Source organism: Olea europaea, chromosome 1, assembly GCF_002742605.1.
Source record: "Olea europaea var. sylvestris chromosome 1, O_europaea_v1, whole genome shotgun sequence".
In the NCBI taxonomy this organism is placed as follows: Eukaryota; Viridiplantae; Streptophyta; class Magnoliopsida; order Lamiales; family Oleaceae; genus Olea; species Olea europaea.
Window position 1 is genome coordinate 28,315,324 of NC_036237.1, and position 20,574 is coordinate 28,335,897.

The 20,574-nt window shown below is 28.4% G+C and overlaps 1 protein-coding gene across 3 annotated transcripts; it reads right to left on the minus strand.

Moving 5' to 3' along the window:
• Positions 1-17,445: 17,445 nt before the first annotated feature.
• Positions 17,446-20,339, minus strand: LOC111399789. 3 transcript variants are annotated; one of them, XM_023027276.1, is made up of 5 exons: positions 20,066-20,338; positions 19,014-19,299; positions 18,655-18,899; positions 18,349-18,558; positions 17,446-17,850 (listed from the first exon to the last, which is right to left on the minus strand). In XM_023027276.1, the coding sequence occupies exons 1-4, from the start codon at positions 20,216-20,218 to the stop codon at positions 18,388-18,390; spliced, it is 855 nt and encodes a 284-aa protein (XP_022883044.1). In that variant the 5' UTR covers positions 20,219-20,338; the 3' UTR covers positions 17,446-17,850; positions 18,349-18,387. The 3 variants fall into 3 exon arrangements, with proteins under 3 accessions (XP_022883044.1, XP_022883059.1, XP_022883053.1); XM_023027285.1 differs by lacking the exon at positions 17,446-17,850 and adding an exon at positions 17,954-18,212 and having other exon boundaries at positions 20,066-20,339; XM_023027291.1 differs by having other exon boundaries at positions 19,014-20,336.
• Positions 20,340-20,574: the final 235 nt, after the last annotated feature.

Genomic DNA, 20,574 nt, shown 5'->3' on the forward strand with positions numbered 1-20,574 from the left:
CCACAAAATGGCATGTTTGGCATTTAGTTTATAAGTACTTTTAAGTAACATTTCATTTTCACTATTTTTATTTTTATTTTTTTTTTAATTTTTTTTTTACAGAAACTTAAGGTTATGTAAAACTATAGCATCTACTACCCTTCGAGTGCGTACTGCATAAACCCTCGGGTTTGTACAATAGCCTGCAAACCATGTCAACCAGATAAATTGCATTAAGCAAGCCCTATGCGACAGGTTCGATCGAAACTATAGCATATTTGAATTGTATGAAAGGTATATAGAGCTTGTTTGTGCTTCATTTTGGCCAAGAATGCACTTAAGAATAGTAAATTTATGAAAAATATGTGTTTAAAAAATAGAAAAAAAATTGAATTTACATGTAACATTATTTTATTGAAAAATATGTGATTAAAAAGAAGAAAGTAAAAAATATAATTTAAAAATAATGGCGATCAAACAAGGGCATAATCTTTATTCATTATCATATTTATATCTTCAATTTTTTTCATTGCATTATTATTCCAAGTTAACACAATCTGCCCATGATGAGAGTTTTTTGCACAAAATTTCATTAGATAGAGTATAAATACTTATTTGTCTCACGTATTTTTAATTAAGCAAAAAATACAACTACAAAATTAAGAATAAATATTTGTTACTCGTTTTGAAGCACAAATTATTTTTTTTGGCAAAAATCACGCTTAAGAACAATGTTTAAAGTTAATGAAACGTTAAAAATAAGAACATGATGAAAAATTAAAGCATGTGACAATGAGTAAAAGATAAAAAATAAATAATAATAATGTGTGGTGTGTTCACAAAATGATGTAATTTGATCGATTGGAGGATTTACTTATCTTCTAACTTATTTCGTAATAAATAAACTTTATTGAAGTATTAATAATAAACTTGCTTATGAGTAAATTTTGAACTTAACAAATTTCTTGGAAAATACATAAATTGGATTGATGATATTGTAAGATTTCCTTTATTTAATAACAAATTTGGCGTTAATTTTTTGAGAATATATATGGTAGAAAGTGAGTTTTTGTTCAAAATTTGTGATTAAAAAGTAAAATAAAATTATGAACGGTGTTATAAAACCCTAGTTGAATGGCGAATTGATCCATGGTTCGATTCGGATGACTCATTTTATTTCATCAAGAAATTAAAGCATTACAAGCTCTCTTGTCGGGTTTTTAAAACCAGCTAGTTCAAGTTTAAGTGAATCGGGAAGGCCATTAAAATAAATGGAAATTACATACGAACATGCTGTTTAATTAAGATCAACTTCATAAAAAAAAATTTAAGCCCTTGTTTTGGCTCCATTTTAATGAGGTTTTGGGAAAAATAATTTTTTTTAAATATGTGGTTAAAAAGAAGAAAAAGATTTGGATTTAAAAGTCCGTTTGATTGTAAAAATGGAATTTGGGTGGAAAGAAAACAAATTTCAGGGAATTGAATAGCCTAAAATTTGTCTTACTAGGAATTGTCAATTAAATGTGTTTGATTAAAATAAAATTTCACCTGAAAAATATTGAAATTTTCTATCTTTTGATATTCGTTTTACTTTTTTTCATGAAAATTGTTAATTAAAGGGATAAAATTTATTACAATTGTGGATATAATTTGCTCCAATTGCCAATATAAAAAATAAAAAAAAATAAAAAAACTTGAAAACTAATTTTCACTAAAACTAAAGGAAAATCAATTCCATCAAAATGTGGAAAAGGGGTCCGTGGGGGACAATATGGAAAACTAATTTTATGAAAATTTTTGCCCATCAAACACACCATTTAGGCATTCCATAGAATTTGGAGCCTATCGAACAGGCCCTAAGTATAATATTATTTTATTGAATAAGGTGTAGTTTAAAAGAAGAAAGAAAAAAATGTATTAAAATTAAAATGGAGCTCAAACAAAAAATAAATTTCATCTTTCATGTTTCATATTATAGTTAATTATTTAATATTTATTAAATAAATACAATATTAATAATCAACCATATTTAATTATATTACTTTCTCTCTCCCTAATCTCTCGATTTCTCTCTCTAATATCTCACCCCCTATGGCTACAACCCTATAGACGCCTAATAAGTGAGTTTTTGCACACTTATTTAATACCTAAATAAGTTTACAAATTGACTACAGGAGCGAATTTCTACTCACGATTATGTAAGTATTGTTTTTGTACGTAAAAATAACCCAATGAAATAGAACAATGCAAAAGGAAGTGAAAAAGGGATCAAAGCATACAAAATTGTGAAGTTGAAGACCAAAGTGCATAAGCCAAAAAGTTGAAGGACATAGGGTTGCAATTTTTGGAAGGAATGATTGATATGAAAGTCAAAATTTGAGGATCAAGCTGTACAAAATCATAATCGAGGGAGCTAGTATGCAAATATTGGAGTACATGAGCTACAAATTGCTGAAAAAGGAGTAGCGCCTAGACACCCACTCGCTATCCCTTCTAATGATTTTGGGCGTCAAGGCACCCCTTTTCTGCTCTGATTGTGCCTCGTTTCATATTGGTTTTTTTAATTTTTTTTTAATTTCAAGGGCATGTTTTGCAATTTTAGAGGACGTTTTTAGGGTTTTAAAAGACCCATTTCATCCTACTCGAGCCTCCATTCCTCTTCTCCGTATTCTTCATTCCAACTTCTTTCCTTTATTTTTTCTCTATTTTCTCTTTCATTTTTTCTTTTTCATCTTTCTAGATATTTTAGGGGTAAAACCTAGAGCAAAGACAGAATACATCGAGGAAGGTGGAGAGATATTTGGGAGAAATTGAGACCAAGCTCAAAAAAAATGTTTTATCAATAACCTTGTATTTTCTCGATTGCTTCGTCATATTTGTAATGTATCGTTATAAAAATTTTCCTTTTTATCAATTGTCTAACATGGGCTAAATATTTGTGCTAGGACTTATCATAGTAGTTTAACTTAGCTTTGATTAATTTAATACTTGCTTTTTTATCTTAGAGTGCTTATTTTTATGTGTATCTACTATTGTATTTCGTGCATTTCATTTATTTGACAACGATGTTATGTGCAGTGCAATGGTGAGGTGATAGTCACAAATGGTGGTGGTGGTCACAAAATTATTTAGTTGATTCTGATTAATAAATTGGTTAATTTGTGACCAGAAAATAATATGGGACCAATTATTTGAGATCCTTTCAAATAAATTAGATATTTTATAACCAATAAATAATTTATGGCATAAAAAATTGAGTTGTGATTTGTAATCAATATTTTTTTTTATTCATGAACCTTTCAATTATATTGGATATGATCCATTCTCTCTGACAAGTGCAATGAAGGACTCAAGCATCATTCGCTCGTTCGACTTATGGCGTCATTGAATTATCGATGAATTAATTGTGACCTATAAAATTTTTAATTCATGATCGTGAAACAATTTGCTACCTATAAAATTTTTTATTCGCGACTGAAAAAAAAATTTGTGATCAATTAATTTAGAAATTAATGACCCAATAAGTTAAAATTGTGACCTTGATATATTTAAGAAAAATTACAATAGCGGTATCTAACCTTTCATTTTTTTGCAGACTTTACCCTAACCTTCAATTTGTATCAACAAAGGTCCCAAACCTTTGACAAACTAGCAACCATTAGTTGACCAACAAATTGGACTTTGACCAATTTGAAAGGGTAAAAGGGTAGTTTTGGTATTTAACCCTATAAAACAATTAAAATAAGTAAATGAAAATAAAAATAAAAGAAAAAAACCTATTCATCTCCCCCATGATGGTGCTAGCAATATACATGGCACTTTGGAACGGACCTCAAGCTTTATTTCTTAAAGAATGTCCATATGCTTACTACATCCATTATTTTGCCCATCGACTACAACTAACATTGGTTTTTGCAGCCCAGGACGTGGTTTGTATTTGGAAATTCTTTTCTCGTTTGGACGATGTTGTTAATATTATTACTTTTTCTCCTAAGAGCATTAACGTGTTATAAACTGCTCAAAAAATCGGGCTTGAGGATATGCTGGTTAGTGGAAAACGACAATATAGAAGTGGGGCCAATCAAATTGGTAATTTGCAAAAATCGAGCTCTACTCGTTGGAGTTCACGTTATGAATCAGTAAAGAGTTTGATAAATACATACACTGCAACTTGCAAGGTACTTAAGTATCTTACTGTTCATTCTCCGAATGGAAGATCTCGTGCTGAAGTTAATGGTGTTTATGAAACCATCACAAGCTTTGAATTTGTATTTTCCTTGCATTTAATGCATAAAATTTTGGGACCCAACGACATACTTTGTTAAGCACTTCAAAAAAAGATCTCAGGACATCTCGACTGCTGTCACATTTGTCTTCACCACAAAAGATCTCATTCTTAAATTTAGAAAAGATGGTAGGGAAGAATTTCTTGATACAGTGATAACTTTTTGCTTAAGAAATAATCTTAATATACCCAGCCTAAACTCCTTTTATAAGATTTGTCATCCTCGTGAACAAGTTACACTTGAGCATCATTACCACTTCAATGAAGCTATAGATTACCAGCTGATAGAGTTAAATATAAGATTTAATGAACTATCGGTAGAACTCCCGCATCTCACTGTTGCTTTAGCTCCTCGAAATTCTTTTGAATCATTCAACAGGGATGATATTTACAAGCTTGCAGAGAAGCTATTGTGATTTTTCGCAGCTAGAGCTTCATTCTTTGAGATTTGAGTACGAGTATGATGTGATTCGTGATCCTTGGTTTCAAGTGTCTTCACTTTTCTGAACTGTGCAAGCTTTTAGTTGCAAGTAGAAGGTCGGAGAATTTACATTATTCTCACTAGATTTATTCATCTTGTACTGACACTACTTGTATCTACAGCGACTTATTGATTGTATGACACTCTATATTGAAAGAGATTTTGCCAAGAAAATAGATGTAGATTCTATTATAGATGAGTTTTACACAGTTAAAGCTCGACAGACACAAAGTCAATTGGTAATGTAGTAATGAAATTTTATGTTATATACTTTATAAAAATGTGTAATTATTCTAAATTTCAACTCCCCCAACTTGATTTTCTAGATTTGCCCCTGGAGAACAAAACCCACAAATAATTTTCTTTGTATCTAAATTTGGTTCTTTTGTGTCAACTATTTAAGGCTCGATCGAGATGGGCACTCAGTATTTTTATTGAAACACTCGTATTTTGATGCGAAAAAGAGCCATATGTTGTGGCTTCATCGAGTTCGAGCACCAAAGGTTCCGCTTTTAGGTTTAACAAGAGTCTTGAATCAATTAAGCCGAGTTGTTAAGTTCTATCAGTGAAAGAAATCCACTTGGTTATGCAAAATCTCGAGCTAATTCTGAGGAGAATAATGAGTTTAGAAATGATGGAAATGGAGTTATGAAATATGGAGATGTTATCAGGGTCAAGTACATGCAATTCCTAACACAAAAGTCAAGACTTAATAGGAAGTATGATAAAGTAGTTTTTTTTTTTTTTTAATTGGCCATTGATTTAATTGTTGCAAATGAATTTTTCACAGTATATGATCATCTAGCATTTGTTGAATTTTGATATACAAATTAATCTTTAATAGCATAACGGTAATTTATTTAGTGATAAAAATGCTAGAATTTTATTACACAATGAAAATGATTAATAATATACTTGATTGGAACTGACTCCTTGGTTGAAGCACGAGTCATTGATTGAACCATTGACCTGCTACATTTTTTGGATCAGTATTCGAGTTAGATCTCACAACTATGTCTATGGGTACACGTACAAATTATTTCATTGGAATGATATGTGGTTGAAAAGAATTTGGAGAAAATGAGTTACAAAGAATCTATATCAAATATGGGCTAAGTGCTATAATTTTTGAATCACGTTTGTCATCAGAAGAATTAAAACTTATTTTTCGGTGCTAAAAGCTACAAGCCCGTGGCACTGAAAACTTTAAAATGTAGGACTAGCGTTATAAACTCCAGACCGATAGGTCAGTTTGGTCTGAGAATTGAAGAATTGGTCCATTGTCCGGTCTAGGGCTGTAAGCAAAAATCGAAAAACGGAACCGAAATCGCATTTTAGAAACCGTTGGTTTGGTGCCACGTGGACCTGGTCAACGAAATGGTTTTGACCCAAAGCAAATTGGTCAAAATTGTTCGGTTTAGGTTTGAGAATTTTAATTGCGATTTAAAACCAAATCGGACCGGCGAAAAATATATAAAAATAAAAAAATGAAGAAATGATTTTTTTTTGGAAATTCATCCAAATATGTAAAATTCAATATTTTTGTCAATTTCTAATTTTTTTAATACAGATATATTATTATTATCATCATCATCATCCAATAATCCTAATATATATCTAATAATCTCAAAACTAACATAATCTATCAAAAGTCATTTTCCTCTTCAGAATTTAGATAAACTTCAGCCGACATCCAACACAGTCTTGAGCCACCGGCAGCACACACTTCTTTTTCAGATTTTTCATACCTCTTCAAAGTTGAATAGTAGTCTATTATACCAAATCAGAGACAAAAAGATCCTAAACATTCGGTGATAATATTTACTACGAATAAAGTTTCAGATCAATAATTTTTTTGGAACAAACTAAAGTGAAAATCTGAAATTAAATGCATTTCGTAACATCATACAAACGTAAATTTGTGTAATTGTTATGTTTAGATATTGTAAACAATTGCTTTATTATTGTGGTTGGTTATTCTCTTTCTCTAATCAGTATCTTTTTTCAGTTATGATGATCACGAGATCTTATTGGACATCATTATATTTTTTGGCCCTTATATCTAATTTAATAGACTTGTATTGTAACGTTATTATATCGTCATTAGCCTAAAAAAGATTAACAAAAATGGAAAAAAAAACTATGTTTTAGTTTATTGTAATTTTTCTTTGATTTAATTTATATTTAAATTTATAGTAGATATATTTAGTATCTGTTTGAACCATATTTTCCATATCATCATAAAGAGAAAATGGATCGTTGGAGAGGAGGTTGGATCCCACACATGAAATAGCAGGTCAACAAAGGCGGCTGGACTTGTTGGATAATGGTCCAAATTTTCATTTTTTTGTTCTAAAAATTTGGTTCAAACAGGGTTTAGTTTGTTTTAAATTTATTGCTAGTAAAATATAAATATATAATGAATTTATTGCTAGTAAAATATAAATATATAATGAATTTAATGAATTAATGACATAAAAGTAGATAGAAAAAAATATATGACGAAACCGGACCAAACTGTTAGGTTTAGGTTTGAATTTTTTTCAAACCGTTCAAAATGGTTTGGTTTAGATTTAGATTTTTTTCAAACCGGTTTAAACGATTTGGTTTGAAAATCTGTCAAAAATCGGTAAAATCGAAACGCTTACACCTCTAGTCCGGTCCCAATGACTCCTTCAATTTACCGTGTAATTTAAACCACTATAAACCCACTTTGAAGTGCCCAATTTTAAGTGAACCTGGAGTGCTATTGAAATAAATAGAAACGATTAGAATAATGCTCAAATTATTTTTGAGTGACATGTTTGATATTTAGTATGTGATATATTTGATTCTAGAAGAATATGATTAAGCGTTGATTCACTCAATAAAATTAATATTGTGTTATATTAATTTTTTTCCAAAAACGTTATATCTTAGAAAGCAAATGTTCGTTTGATCCTATTAACACCAATGTAGGAGACAAAATTCGTTTTAAGGAGATTTGCATCCACATATTTCGTTTCATTTCATCTCATTCGAATTTCTACATTTCACCAAGTCGAAATTTGCGCGCATATCTTGATTTCAAGGGAAATACGTGAAAATAGCTTAAACAAAAGGGCTACTTTTCCATTTTAGCCTTTAACTAAGTCAACTGCCTAAAATACCCTTATATAAATGTTATACATAAGTCTTTATTTTATAGAAACTTTCCATTCAAATCCTTAAAAAAATTTAAAGAATTTCGCCTCTAATTGAAGAGTTAAAGATTTTAGTAGATTTATTTGATTTTGTTTGCTCAAAGTAGCACCCCTAATTGTTATCAGAGCCATAGATATCATGAAAATTAAAATAAGTAAAATAAAGAATTGACATTTAGAAGAAGAAAAAGGAAGTTATATATTTTTAGAAACTATTCCTAATAAATTAAAAATAATGACATTAACAATAATTAAAGAATTACCCAAATAAATAAAAGAACAAATATTATAAAAATTAATAATAGGATCAATAAAAGATATATATATATATCTATGAAAAAATTATTAAAGTATATGAAGATAAAGAAATTGATATATATTATTACGAGTGTAAATGATAATACAGATTTAAAATTGAATAGAGTAATTGCAAATATTACTAAGATATAAGAAAAAATACAAGATATAACATTAATACCAGATGGAATAAAAGTAAAAGAAAAACAGTTAATAAAATTAAAGTGTGAAAAATTAAGAATACAGAGTAAATGCTTTAAGATAATAAAAGAATAACTAGTAAATACAGATTTTGCTAAAGAAAGTTTTGAAAAAATAATAGAAGAAAAAGAAGATAAAAGATGTAAATTAACTTATATGTTAGAAAGATGATTAAGAAAAAATTAAGATGTCAATAAGTGAATATATGGAAGAATTAAAATCATTAATAAAAATGTTAATAAATGATGTCCAAGATTTAAGAAATGAAGTAAAAGAAACAAGAAATGATATAAATCTATTAAAAATTGAAATTAGAGAATTAAAAGAAAATAATAAAAATAAAGAAAAAATAGATAAAAAATTTATAGAGAAAGAAATTATTAGAATAGGAAAGAAATATATTGAAAAATAAAATATAGTAATAGAAACAGAGAGTATGGATGATGAATTTAAAAGAAAACATATTACCTAAAATATTAGAAGAAGAAGAATTTAGAGAAAAATGTTAGGAAAATTAAGAATTGAAGAAAATAAAGATAAATGAGGAATTAGATTTACTTATAGAAAATTTTGATCAATAAAGTTTAAGTTATATAAGTAAATACCAAGTTTTAATGAATATTGGAAGATGACTTAATCTAATAGGAACTTCTAAACAAGAATTACAAGATTCAGATTAATGTTATGCACCTATATATAATAAACCATATAGATAATTTTATGATAAAGTAAGAGATAGACAACCACCTAAGGGAAATAAATATAGAGATAGATTTGAATTAAATGATAATTATGATAAAACTATTAATCATGGAGGAACAAAATTAGATTTAAATTGTAAAATAGATACTAAAAAAGCATTATCAACTTAGACAGATTCAATGATATTATTCTTTTTATATAATAAAGATGACACATAAGAAAGTACTGAAAGAATGATAGATTTTTTAATAACATACTTTGAAGGAGATGTTAGATTTTGGTGGGAATGAATAAGTAATGATACAAAAATATTAATAAAAAGAAATGTACAAACAAAAATAATAAAATCAAATAGATAAAGTATAGAAAAGTTAGTAAAATATATTTCAAATGAATTTTTAGGCGAAAATTAGATAAGAAATGCTGAAAGAAAAGCAATAAGAGAAAAATATAATGCTAGAATTAAATTAATAAAGTTAACAATATATGATATGTGTAAAATTAAAGAATATACTTGTGAATTCAGAAATTATAATTATACTCAATTTTATAGTAATGAAAATCAAGAAATATACCAGGACATGTACTATAATAAGTTACTAGGTTCATGGGGAATATATTTTAAAATAGAATTTGAAAAATATGTCAACGATAATATTGGAATACCTAGAACTTTAAGTTAAAGAATAAAATTTTTATTTGAAAGACAAGCATATATATATCAACAAAGATAACTATTGAAAAAATCATGAAAATTAAATAGGATCACTAAAACAAAACTATGATTTCGCGACAAGAATTTTTGCGACATACAAAAAGTTGTTGCAATAAATGACTTAATGCGACACATTTTTAAAGTTTGTCACAAAGATTGTGATGAAAAAAATATGTACCAAAAACTATAAGACGACATAAAAAGTTGTCGTGAAATGTGAGATGTTGCGACAAATAATAAAGAATGTCGTCGAAAATATGAGGAAAGCAAGGCGCCTAAATATTTTTGATGGGAAATTTATGGCGACAAACCTTTTTTCTTGCAACAAAATGCTTGTGATGCAATAGGGTCTCTTTTTGGCGATAACAAAAAAATTTGTTGCTAAAAATTCTATAGTTGGAGGAAAAAAGAGCTACAAGAAAATAACTTTTTTGCAACGGACAAAAAATATTGTAGTAGATTTTTTACAATGCTCACCCATATACGTAAAGTCTAATATTCTCGTAGAGTTGAAAGATACTGCAACATGCAATGCATGTCGTAAAAGCCATCAAATGTACGTTGTTGTAAAGTTTTAACGATGTATCTTATCCGTTGATTTTATTTTATTTTGTAACATTCTTTGTTTATTGTCTTAACTTTTTTTTCTAACATAATTTTTTTTTGTAATAAGTGTTTGTTTTTTTCGTCCGGCTAAATTTTATTGTGTAATACAAATTTTTAAAATTTTTAATTATTTTTTATCAAGAGCAAAATTTTTATAATAAAAGTTGTATAAATTTTTTTAAAAAATTTATTCCCAATAAAATTAAGAAAAATGCATTAGACGATTAAACTTTCAATCAAATAATAACTTACAAAAATAGAAATNAAATCGGGCTTGAGGATATGCTGGTTAGTGGAAAACGACAATATAGAAGTGGGGCCAATCAAATTGGTAATTTGCAAAAATCGGGCTCTACTCATTGGAGTTCACGTTATGAATCAGTAAAGAGTTTGATAAATACGTACACTGCAACTTGCAAGGTACTTAAGTATCTTACTGTTCATTCTCCGAATGGAAGATCTCGTGCTGAAGTTAATGGTGTTTATGAAACCATCACAAGCTTTGAATTTGTATTTTCCTTGCATTTAATGCATAAAATTTTGGGACCCAACGACATACTTTGTTAAGCACTTCAAAAAAAGATCTCAGGACATCTCGACTGCTGTCACATTTGTCTTCACCACAAAAGATCTCATTCTTAAATTTAGAAAAGATGGTAGGGAAGAATTTCTTGATACAGTGATAACTTTTTGCTTAAGAAATAATCTTAATATACCCAGCCTAAACTCCTTTTATAAGATTGGTCATCCTCGTGAACAAGTTACACTTGATCATCATTACCACTTCAATGAAGCTATAGATTTCCAGCTGATAGAGTTAAATACAAGATTTACTGAACTATCGGTAGAACTCCCGCATCTCACTGTTGCTTTAGCTCCTCGAAATTCTTTTGAATCATTCAACAGGGATGATATTTACAAGCTTGCAGAGAAGCTATTGTGATTTTTCGCAGCTAGAGCTTCATTCTTTGAGATTTGAGTACGAGTATGATGTGATTCGTGATCCTTGGTTTCAAGTGTCTTCACTTTTCTGAACTGTGCAAGCTTTTAGTTGCAAGTAGAAGGTCGGAGAATTTACATTATTCTCACTAGATTTATTCATCTTGTACTGACACTACTTGTATCTACAGCGACTTATTGATTGTATGACACTCTATATTGAAAGAGATTTTGCCAAGAAAATAGATGTAGATTCTATTATAGATGAGTTTTACACAGTTAAAGCTCGACAGACACAAAGTCAATTGGTAATGTAGTAATGAAATTTTATGTTATATACTTTATAAAAATGTGTAATTATTCTAAATTTCAACTCCCCCAACTTGATTTTCTAGATTTGCCCCTGGAGAACAAAACCCACAAATAATTTTCTTTGTATCTGAATTTGGTTCTTTTGTGTCAACTATTTAAGGCTCGATCGAGATGGGCACTCAGTATTTTTATTGAAACACTCGTATTTTGATGCGGAAAAGAGCCATATGTTGTGGCTTCATCGAGTTCGAGCACCAAAGGTTCCGCTTTTAGGTTTAACAAGAGTCTTGAATCAATTAAGCCGAGTTGTTAAGTTCTATCAGTGAAAGAAATCCACTTGGTTATGCAAAATCTCGAGCTAATTCTGAGGAGAATAATGAGTTTAGAAATGATGGAAATGGAGTTATGAAATATGGAGATGTTATCAGGGTCAAGTACATGCAATTCCTAACACAAAAGTCAAGACTTAATAGGAAGTATGATAAAGTAGTTTTTTTTTTTTAATTGGCCATTGATTTAATTGTTGCAAATGAATTTTTCACAGTATATGGTCATCTAGCATTTGTTGAATTTTGATATACAAATTAATCTTTAATAGCATAACGGTAATTTATTTAGTGATAAAAATGCTAGAATTTTATTGCACAATGAAAATGATTAATAATATACTTGATTGGAACTGACTCCTTGGTTGAAGCACGAGTCATTGATTGAACCATTGACCTGCTACATTTTTTGGATCAGTATTCGAGTTAGATCTCACAACTATGTCTATGGGTACACGTACAAATTATTTCATTGGAATGATATATGGTTGAAAAGAATTTGGAGAAAATGAGATACAAAGAATCTATATCAAATATGGGCTAAGTGCTATAATTTTTGAATCACGTTTGTCATCAGAAGAATTAAAACTTATTTTTCGGTGCTAAAAGCTACAAGCCCGTGGCACTGAAAACTTTAAAATGTAGGACTAGCGTTATAAACTCCAGACCGATAGGTCAGTTTGGTCTGAGAATTGAAGAATTGGTCCATTGTCCGGTCTAGGGCTGTAAGCAAAAATCGAAAAACGGAACCGAAATCGCATTTTAGAAACCGTTGGTTTGGTGCCACGTGGACCTGGTCAACGAAATGGTTTTGACCCAAAGCAAATTGGTCAAAATTGTTCGGTTTAGGTTTGAGAATTTTAATTGCGATTTAAAACCAAATCGGACCGGCGAAAAATATATAAAAATAAAAAAATGAAGAAATGATTTTTTTTTGGAAATTCATCCAAATATGTAAAATTCAATATTTTTGTCAATTTCTAATTTTTTTAATACAGATATATTATTATTATTATCATCATCATCATCCAATAATCCTAATATATATCTAATAATCTCAAAACTAACATAATCTATCAAAAGTCATTTTCCTCTTCAGAATTTAGATAAACTTCAGCCGACATCCAACACAGTCTTGAGCCACCGGCAGCACACACTTCTTTTTCAGATTTTTCACACCTCTTCAAAGTTGAATAGTAGTCTATTATACCAAATCAGAGACAAAAAGATCCTAAACATTCGGTGATAATATTTGCTACGAATAAAGTTTCAGATCAATAATTTTTTTGGAACAAACTAAAGTGAAAATCTGAAATTAAATGCATTTCGTAACATCATACAAACGTAAATTTGTGTAATTGTTATGTTTAGATATTGTAAACAATTGCTTTATTATTGTGGTTGGTTATTCTCTTTCTCTAATCAGTATCTTTTTTCAGTTATGATGATCACGAGATCTTATTGGACATCATTATATTTTTTGGCCCTTATATCTAATTTAATAGACTTGTATTGTAACGTTATTATATCGTCATTAGCCTAAAAAAGATTAACAAAAATGGAAAAAAAAAAAACTATGTTTTAGTTTATTGTAATTTTTCTTTGATTTAATTGATATTTAAATTTATAGTAGATATATTTAGCATCTGTTTGAACCATATTTTCCATATCATCATAAAGAGAAAATGGATCGTTGGAGAGGATGTTGGATCCCACACATGAAATAGCAGGTCAACAAAGGCGGCTGGACTTGTTGGATAATGGTCCAAATTTTCATTTTTTTGTTCTAAAAATTTGGTTCAAACAGGGTTTAGTTTGTTTTAAATTTATTGCTAGTAAAATATAAATATATAATGAATTTATTGCTAGTAAAATATATAATGAATTTAATGAATTAATGACATAAAAGTAGATAGAAAAAAATATATGACGAAACCGGACCAAACCGTTAGGTTTAGATTTGAATTTTTTTCAAACCGTTCAAAATGGTTTGGTTTAGATTTAGATTTTTTTCAAACCGGTTTAAACGGTTTGGTTTGAAAATCTGTCAAAAATTGGTAAAATCGAACCGCTTACACCCCTAGTCCGGTCCCAATGACTCCTTCAATTTACCGTGTAATTTAAACCATTATAAACCCACTTTGAAGTGCCCAATTTTAAGTGAACCTGGAGTGCTATTGAAATAAATAGAAACGATTAGAATAATGCTCAAATTATTTTTGAGTGTCATGTTTGATATTTAGTATGTGATATATTTGATTCTAGAAGAATATGATTAAGCGTTGATTCACTCAATAAAATTAATATTGTGTTATATTAATTTTTTTTCAAAAACGTTATATCTTAGAAAGCAAATGTTTGTTTGATCCTATTAACACCAATGTAGGAGACAAAATTCGTTTTAAGGAGATTTGCATCCACATATTTCGTTTCATTTCATCTCATTCGAATTTCTACATTTCACCAAGTCGAAATTTGCGCGCATATCTTGATTTCAAGGGAAATACGTGAAAATAGCTTAAACAAAAGGGCTACTTTTCCATTTTAGCCTTTAACTAAGTCAACTACCTAAAATACCCTTATATAAATGTTATACATTAGTCTTTATTTTATAGAAACTTTCCATTCAAATCCTTAAAAAAATTTAAAGAATTTCGCCTCTAATTAAAGAGTTAAAGATTTTAGTAGATTTATAGATTTATTTGATTTTGTTTGCTCAAAGTAGCACCCCTAATTGGTATCAGAGCCATAGATATCATGAAAATTAAAATAAGTAAAATAAAGAATTGACATTTAGAAGAAGAAAAAGGAAGTTATATATTTTTAGAAACTATTCCTAATAAATTAAAAATAATGACATTAACAATAATTAAAGAATTACCCAAATAAATAAAAGAACAAATATTATAAAAATTAATAATAGGATCAATAAAAGATATATATATCTCTGAAAAAATTATTAAAGTATATGAAGATAAAGAAATTGATATATATTATTATGAGTGTAAATGATAATACAGATTTAAAATTGAATAGAGTAATTGCAAATATTACTAAGATATAAGAAAAAATACAAGATATAACATTAATACCAGATGGAATAAAAGTAAAAGAAAAACAGTTAATAAAATTAAAGTGTGAAAAATTAAGAATACAGAGTAAATGCTTTAAGATAATAAAAGAATAACTAGTAAATACAGATTTTGCTAAAGAAAGTTTTGAAAAAATAATAGAAGAAAAAGAAGATAAAAGATGTAAATTAACTTATATGTTAGAAAGATGATTAAGAAAAAATTAAGATGTCAATAAGTGAATATATGGAAGAATTAAAATCATTAATAAAAATGTTAATAAATGATGTCCAAGATTTAAGAAATGAAGTAAAAGAAACAAGAAATGATATAAATATATTAAAAATTGAAATTAGAGAATTAAAAGAAAATAATAAAAATAAAGAAAAAATAGATAAAAAATTTATAGAGAAAGAAATTATTAGAATAGGAAAGAAATATATTGAAAAATAAAATATAGTAATAGAAACAGAGAGTATGGATGATGAATTTAAAAGAAAACATATTACCTAAAATATTAGAAGAAGAAGAATTTAGAGAAAAATGTTAGGAAAATTAAGAATTGAAGAAAATAAAGATAAATGAGGAATTAGATTTACTTATAGAAAATTTTGATCAATAAAGTTTAAGTTATATAAGTAAATACCAAGTTTTAATGAATATTGGAAGATGACTTAATCTAATAGGAACTTCTAAACAAGAATTACAAGATTCAGATTAATGTTATGCACCTATATATAATAAACCATATAGATAATTTTATGATAAAGTAAGAGATAGACAACCACCTAAGGAAAATAAATATAGAGATAGATTTGAATTAAATGATAATTATGATAAAACTATTAATCATGGAGGAACAAAATTAGATTTAAATTGTAAAATAGATACTAAAAAAACATTATCAACTTAGACAGATTCAATGATATTATTCTTTTTATATAATAAAGATGACACATGAGAAAGTACTGAAAGAATGATAGATTTTTTAATAGCATACTTTGAAGGAGATGTTAGATTTTGGTGGGAATGAATAAGTGATGATACAAAAATATTAATAAAAAGAAATGTACAAACAAAAATAATAAAATCAGATAGATAAAGTATAGAAAAGTTAGTAAAATATATTTCAAATGAATTTTTAGGCGAAAATTAGATAAGAAATGCTGAAAGAAAAGCAATAAGAGAAAAATATAATGCTAGAATTAAATTAATAAAGTTAACAATATATGATATGTGTAAAATTAAATAATATACTTGTGAATTCAGAAATTATAATTATACTCAATTTTATAGTAATAAAAATCAAGAAATATACCAGGACATGTACTATAATAAGTTACTAGGTTCATGGGGAATATATTTTAAAATAGAATTTGTAAAATATGTCAACGATAATATTGGAATACCTAGAACTTTAAGTTAAAGAATAAAATTTTTATTTGAAAGACGTGCATATATATATCAACAAAGATAACTATTGAAAAAATTAGGAAAATTAAATAGGATCACTAAAACAAAACTATGATTTCGCGACAAGAATTTTTGCGACATATAAAAAGTTGTTGCAATAAATGACTTAATGCGACACATTTTTAAAGTTTGTCACAAAGATTGTGATGAAAAAAATATGTACCAAAAACTATAAGACGACATAAAAAGTTGTCGTGAAATGTGAGATGTTGCGACAAATAATAAAGAATGTCGTCGAAAATATGAGGAAAGCAAGGCGCCTAAATATTTTTGATGGGAAATTTATGGCGACAAACCTTTTTTCTTGCAACAAAATGCTTGTGATGCAATAGGGTCTCTTTTTGGCGATAACAAAAAAATTTGTTGCTAAAAATTCTATAGTTGGAGGAAAAAAGAGCTACAAGAAAATAACTTTTTTGCAACGGACAAAAAATATTGTAGTAGATTTTTTACAATGCTCACCCATATACGTAGAGTCTAATATTCTCGTAGAGTTGAAAGATACTGCAACATGCAATGCATGTCGTAAAAGCCATCAAATGTACGTTGTTGTAAAGTTTTTACGATGTATCTTATCCGTTGATTTTATTTTATTTTGTAACATTCTTTGTTTATTGTCTTAACTTTTTTTTCTAACATAATTTTTTTTTTTGTAATAAGTGTTTGTTTTTTTCGTCCGGCTAAATTTTATTGTGTAATACAAATTTTTAAAATTTTTAATTATTTTTTATCAAGAGCAAAATTTTTATAATAAAAGTTGTATAAATTTTTTTTAAAAATTTATTCCCAATAAAATTAAGAAAAATGCATTAGACGATTAAACTTTCAATCAAATAATAACTTACAAAAATAGAAATACTAGGTCGAACCAATCCATAAAAGAAAATAACTGTCTCAACAATTAAAGCAAATAAATAAATAAATCATAATTCATTTATTATCAGTAGGCGGTGGCATGCTAAACATTGTTGCTGGTTCAGCTTGTTGTGGAGACATGCCGACTGGATTCGATACGAACTGATGCATTAGCGCCTCAAAGTGAGAAATCTTGGCACGCATATTCAATAACTCTTGCTCCTGCTTTTGTATTTACTCTCGAAGGGCTATTGATTCAGTATCAACCGATGTCAAATGAGTAGAGTGGCTTGAGGCAGGTTTTGGACCATGTCCAAGTCCTCTAATGTAACCTCCAGATTTTCCTAAAACTTGCATAATCTCAAGTTCAGTGGGGGCCTCAGATCCCTCTAGAATAGGTTGCTCTTTAATTTGAAACATCTTCTCCTATATATAAGTAAAGAAAAAGAAGAGAGAATACATGTTAATAACATAATATATATAAAATGTCAATAACGACGAATAAATTCTTAATATACTTACATATTTTATTCGTGCTTCATCGTTTACCCACCCTTTCTTCTTATTGTAATGAGTCTCATAATAAAATTCTATTTCTCTTTATGCGTTGTCTTTAGTAATTGATCTCTATTTGAAATAATATATATCATGTTATACAAATATATTTGTCTTCATAAAACAAAAGAAAGTATTACCTTTTCTTGAAGACGTTCAACAAATGATTTTGATCCGCCACGATGATTATATTTAATGCAGTTGTGGCTTGCTAAATTACGTATAGATAATGCCTATAATCAATTTATATGTAAATATAATTAACTAATTATAATTTATCATTTTTAATTATATTAATTATTTTAAGATAACGTCTAAATTACATTATTCTTAATATTTACAAGTATATGCATTTTTAATAAATGTTACCTGAAATTCAGGGATAGACCAATATTGACACAACCAGTCCTAATCAACTTGCTTTATGTCAGTTGGGCAGTTCTTCATTGCATCATCTAATATTTTTCCATTGAAATATTTCTCTTTGAGTTTGCATCTATAATCACGATATCTTCTCGCTAAAGTATCGTTCACACATTTATGGACATGCTCAACTGTCAAATCGAGCTTGAATTTTGCCTACCAAAAAAGAAATGTGTATATTATTTATTTAAATATGGGAAACTAATAACTATTCTACAAAATTTTGTAAAAATGAATTTGTTTATGACTTACCAAAAATCGATCATACAATTTATTTTTCTCTTCATAGGGTATGTCGATCCACCTTTTGTAACAAAGTGGAGCAAAGGATCGAACGACGTAGCCACATTCACTAGCCAAACGTGCTTGCTGATTTCCAATAGCTCTTCCCAGTTTTTTAGAAATCTCCAACGGTATTTTTCCAGCTGTACTAACAATCTCATCAGTGCCCTTACCTCTTGTAGGACCACGTCCCTTCCTCTTCAAAGGATGAGAATCTATGAAATAAAATACTCAAAGGATGAGAATATATATACAAAAATGGAGATTCTGTCAATTAAATGTATACATTATGATGATTTTATATTATAAACATAAAGATAAATTATTACCGTTGGAATTGAGGATGGTCTTTTGTGTCAATGTGGTTGCTTGTGATGAATTAAGTTGAAGATGGGGCTGAGATAATGGGGCGGGAACCCGTAGAGGTTGAGGTAAAGGAGTAGGAGCATGAGCATTACTAGTCTTTGACAATGAGGAAGAGATATTAGCTTGACGAGTAGTATAGGTTAATGGACCATTGCATGATACCTTTGACGAGAAAACATGTGAAGGTGGCTCATAAGATATAGTAAAAACTCTATTTTTCTTGCCAATTCTTGTTCGAGAAGTCATTATCTACCAAAAAAGAGAGAGAGAGAGAGGTATCATTTTTAACCAAAACAATGGGTCCCCATTGACAAGCTCATTTAGCTAAAAGATCTGACTAACCCATAGATATCTTCAAGAATGGTGAAGAAATTATATTACACATCCTAAACATATTTCAACTACAAGCTGTACATGACATGATTAATGAACTAAAATTTGTTATAATATGGCCATTGATATATATATATAAAATCCTTTTATCGGGCACTTGGCCAAGCAAGTAGCTCTTCAAATTCTTAAATTTCAAAGTCAACATTTCTTTCTTTATTTCTCAAATGTGGTTCGTAAAACCACAAAATACAGTTTTTTCATATTAACTCAATTTATTTCAAACTATTTATTTCACAACTATTTTAACTCAAATTTTCATATTCGATTGGCAAATATGTATATAAAACCACAAAATACAACAATTGCTATCAGGTTCCTTATCATCTTAGCAAGGTCGAAATTTTCATAAGCTCAAATTCTCTTTTTCCAGCTTGAAACAACAACAGTCTAACGCCAATTCTATATTTTCCAAATATATCAAACTAATCGATTAGAATTTACGCATTATATCCTAACAGTGAACTTCATCATTCTAGTAAAAATCCAAATAATGCATTGAGGCCCTGATTCGTCCAACTAGATAAACCGAATGACGGATCAGATTCTCAGGGAATGGATCTAAAGTATATAAATCAATGAATTGCTGTAAAATATGGGATGAGAAAAAGGGATATAAACGTACCTCCGTCGTGAATAAGTATATCAGCAATCTTTGACAAATGACCAATAGAACTTTGAAATGAATCAACATGAAATCAAGAAATGCAAATACATTAGATTGAGAAACCAAAAAAAAATAATAATAATAAATAAATAAACACATAAAAAGAATCATTAGATTGGATCGTTCTTGAATGAAAATACCTACGCTATAGAGAACTAAAAAATGAGAATGTGGAGTAAAAAATGAGAAACACGTGTTATAAAGAGATAAAGATGTTGATAAAAAAGAGGGAACTAGAAATTTTCCCTCCAAATACAAGAGCCAAAATTGAAAACAAAATCTTGTAAACAATTAAATTTAGTTATTCTTAGGAAAAAGGAAAATTTATCTCCCCCAAAAAAGAAACAGAAATATTAAAAGATTATAACCATTTGGAGAAGAAAACCGTCATTAACTAAAATATATTGTTTCGTGCAAGAAAATGGTGAAGTTGTGCACAAAAAGTCAAAAACTTGTATTTTAAATAA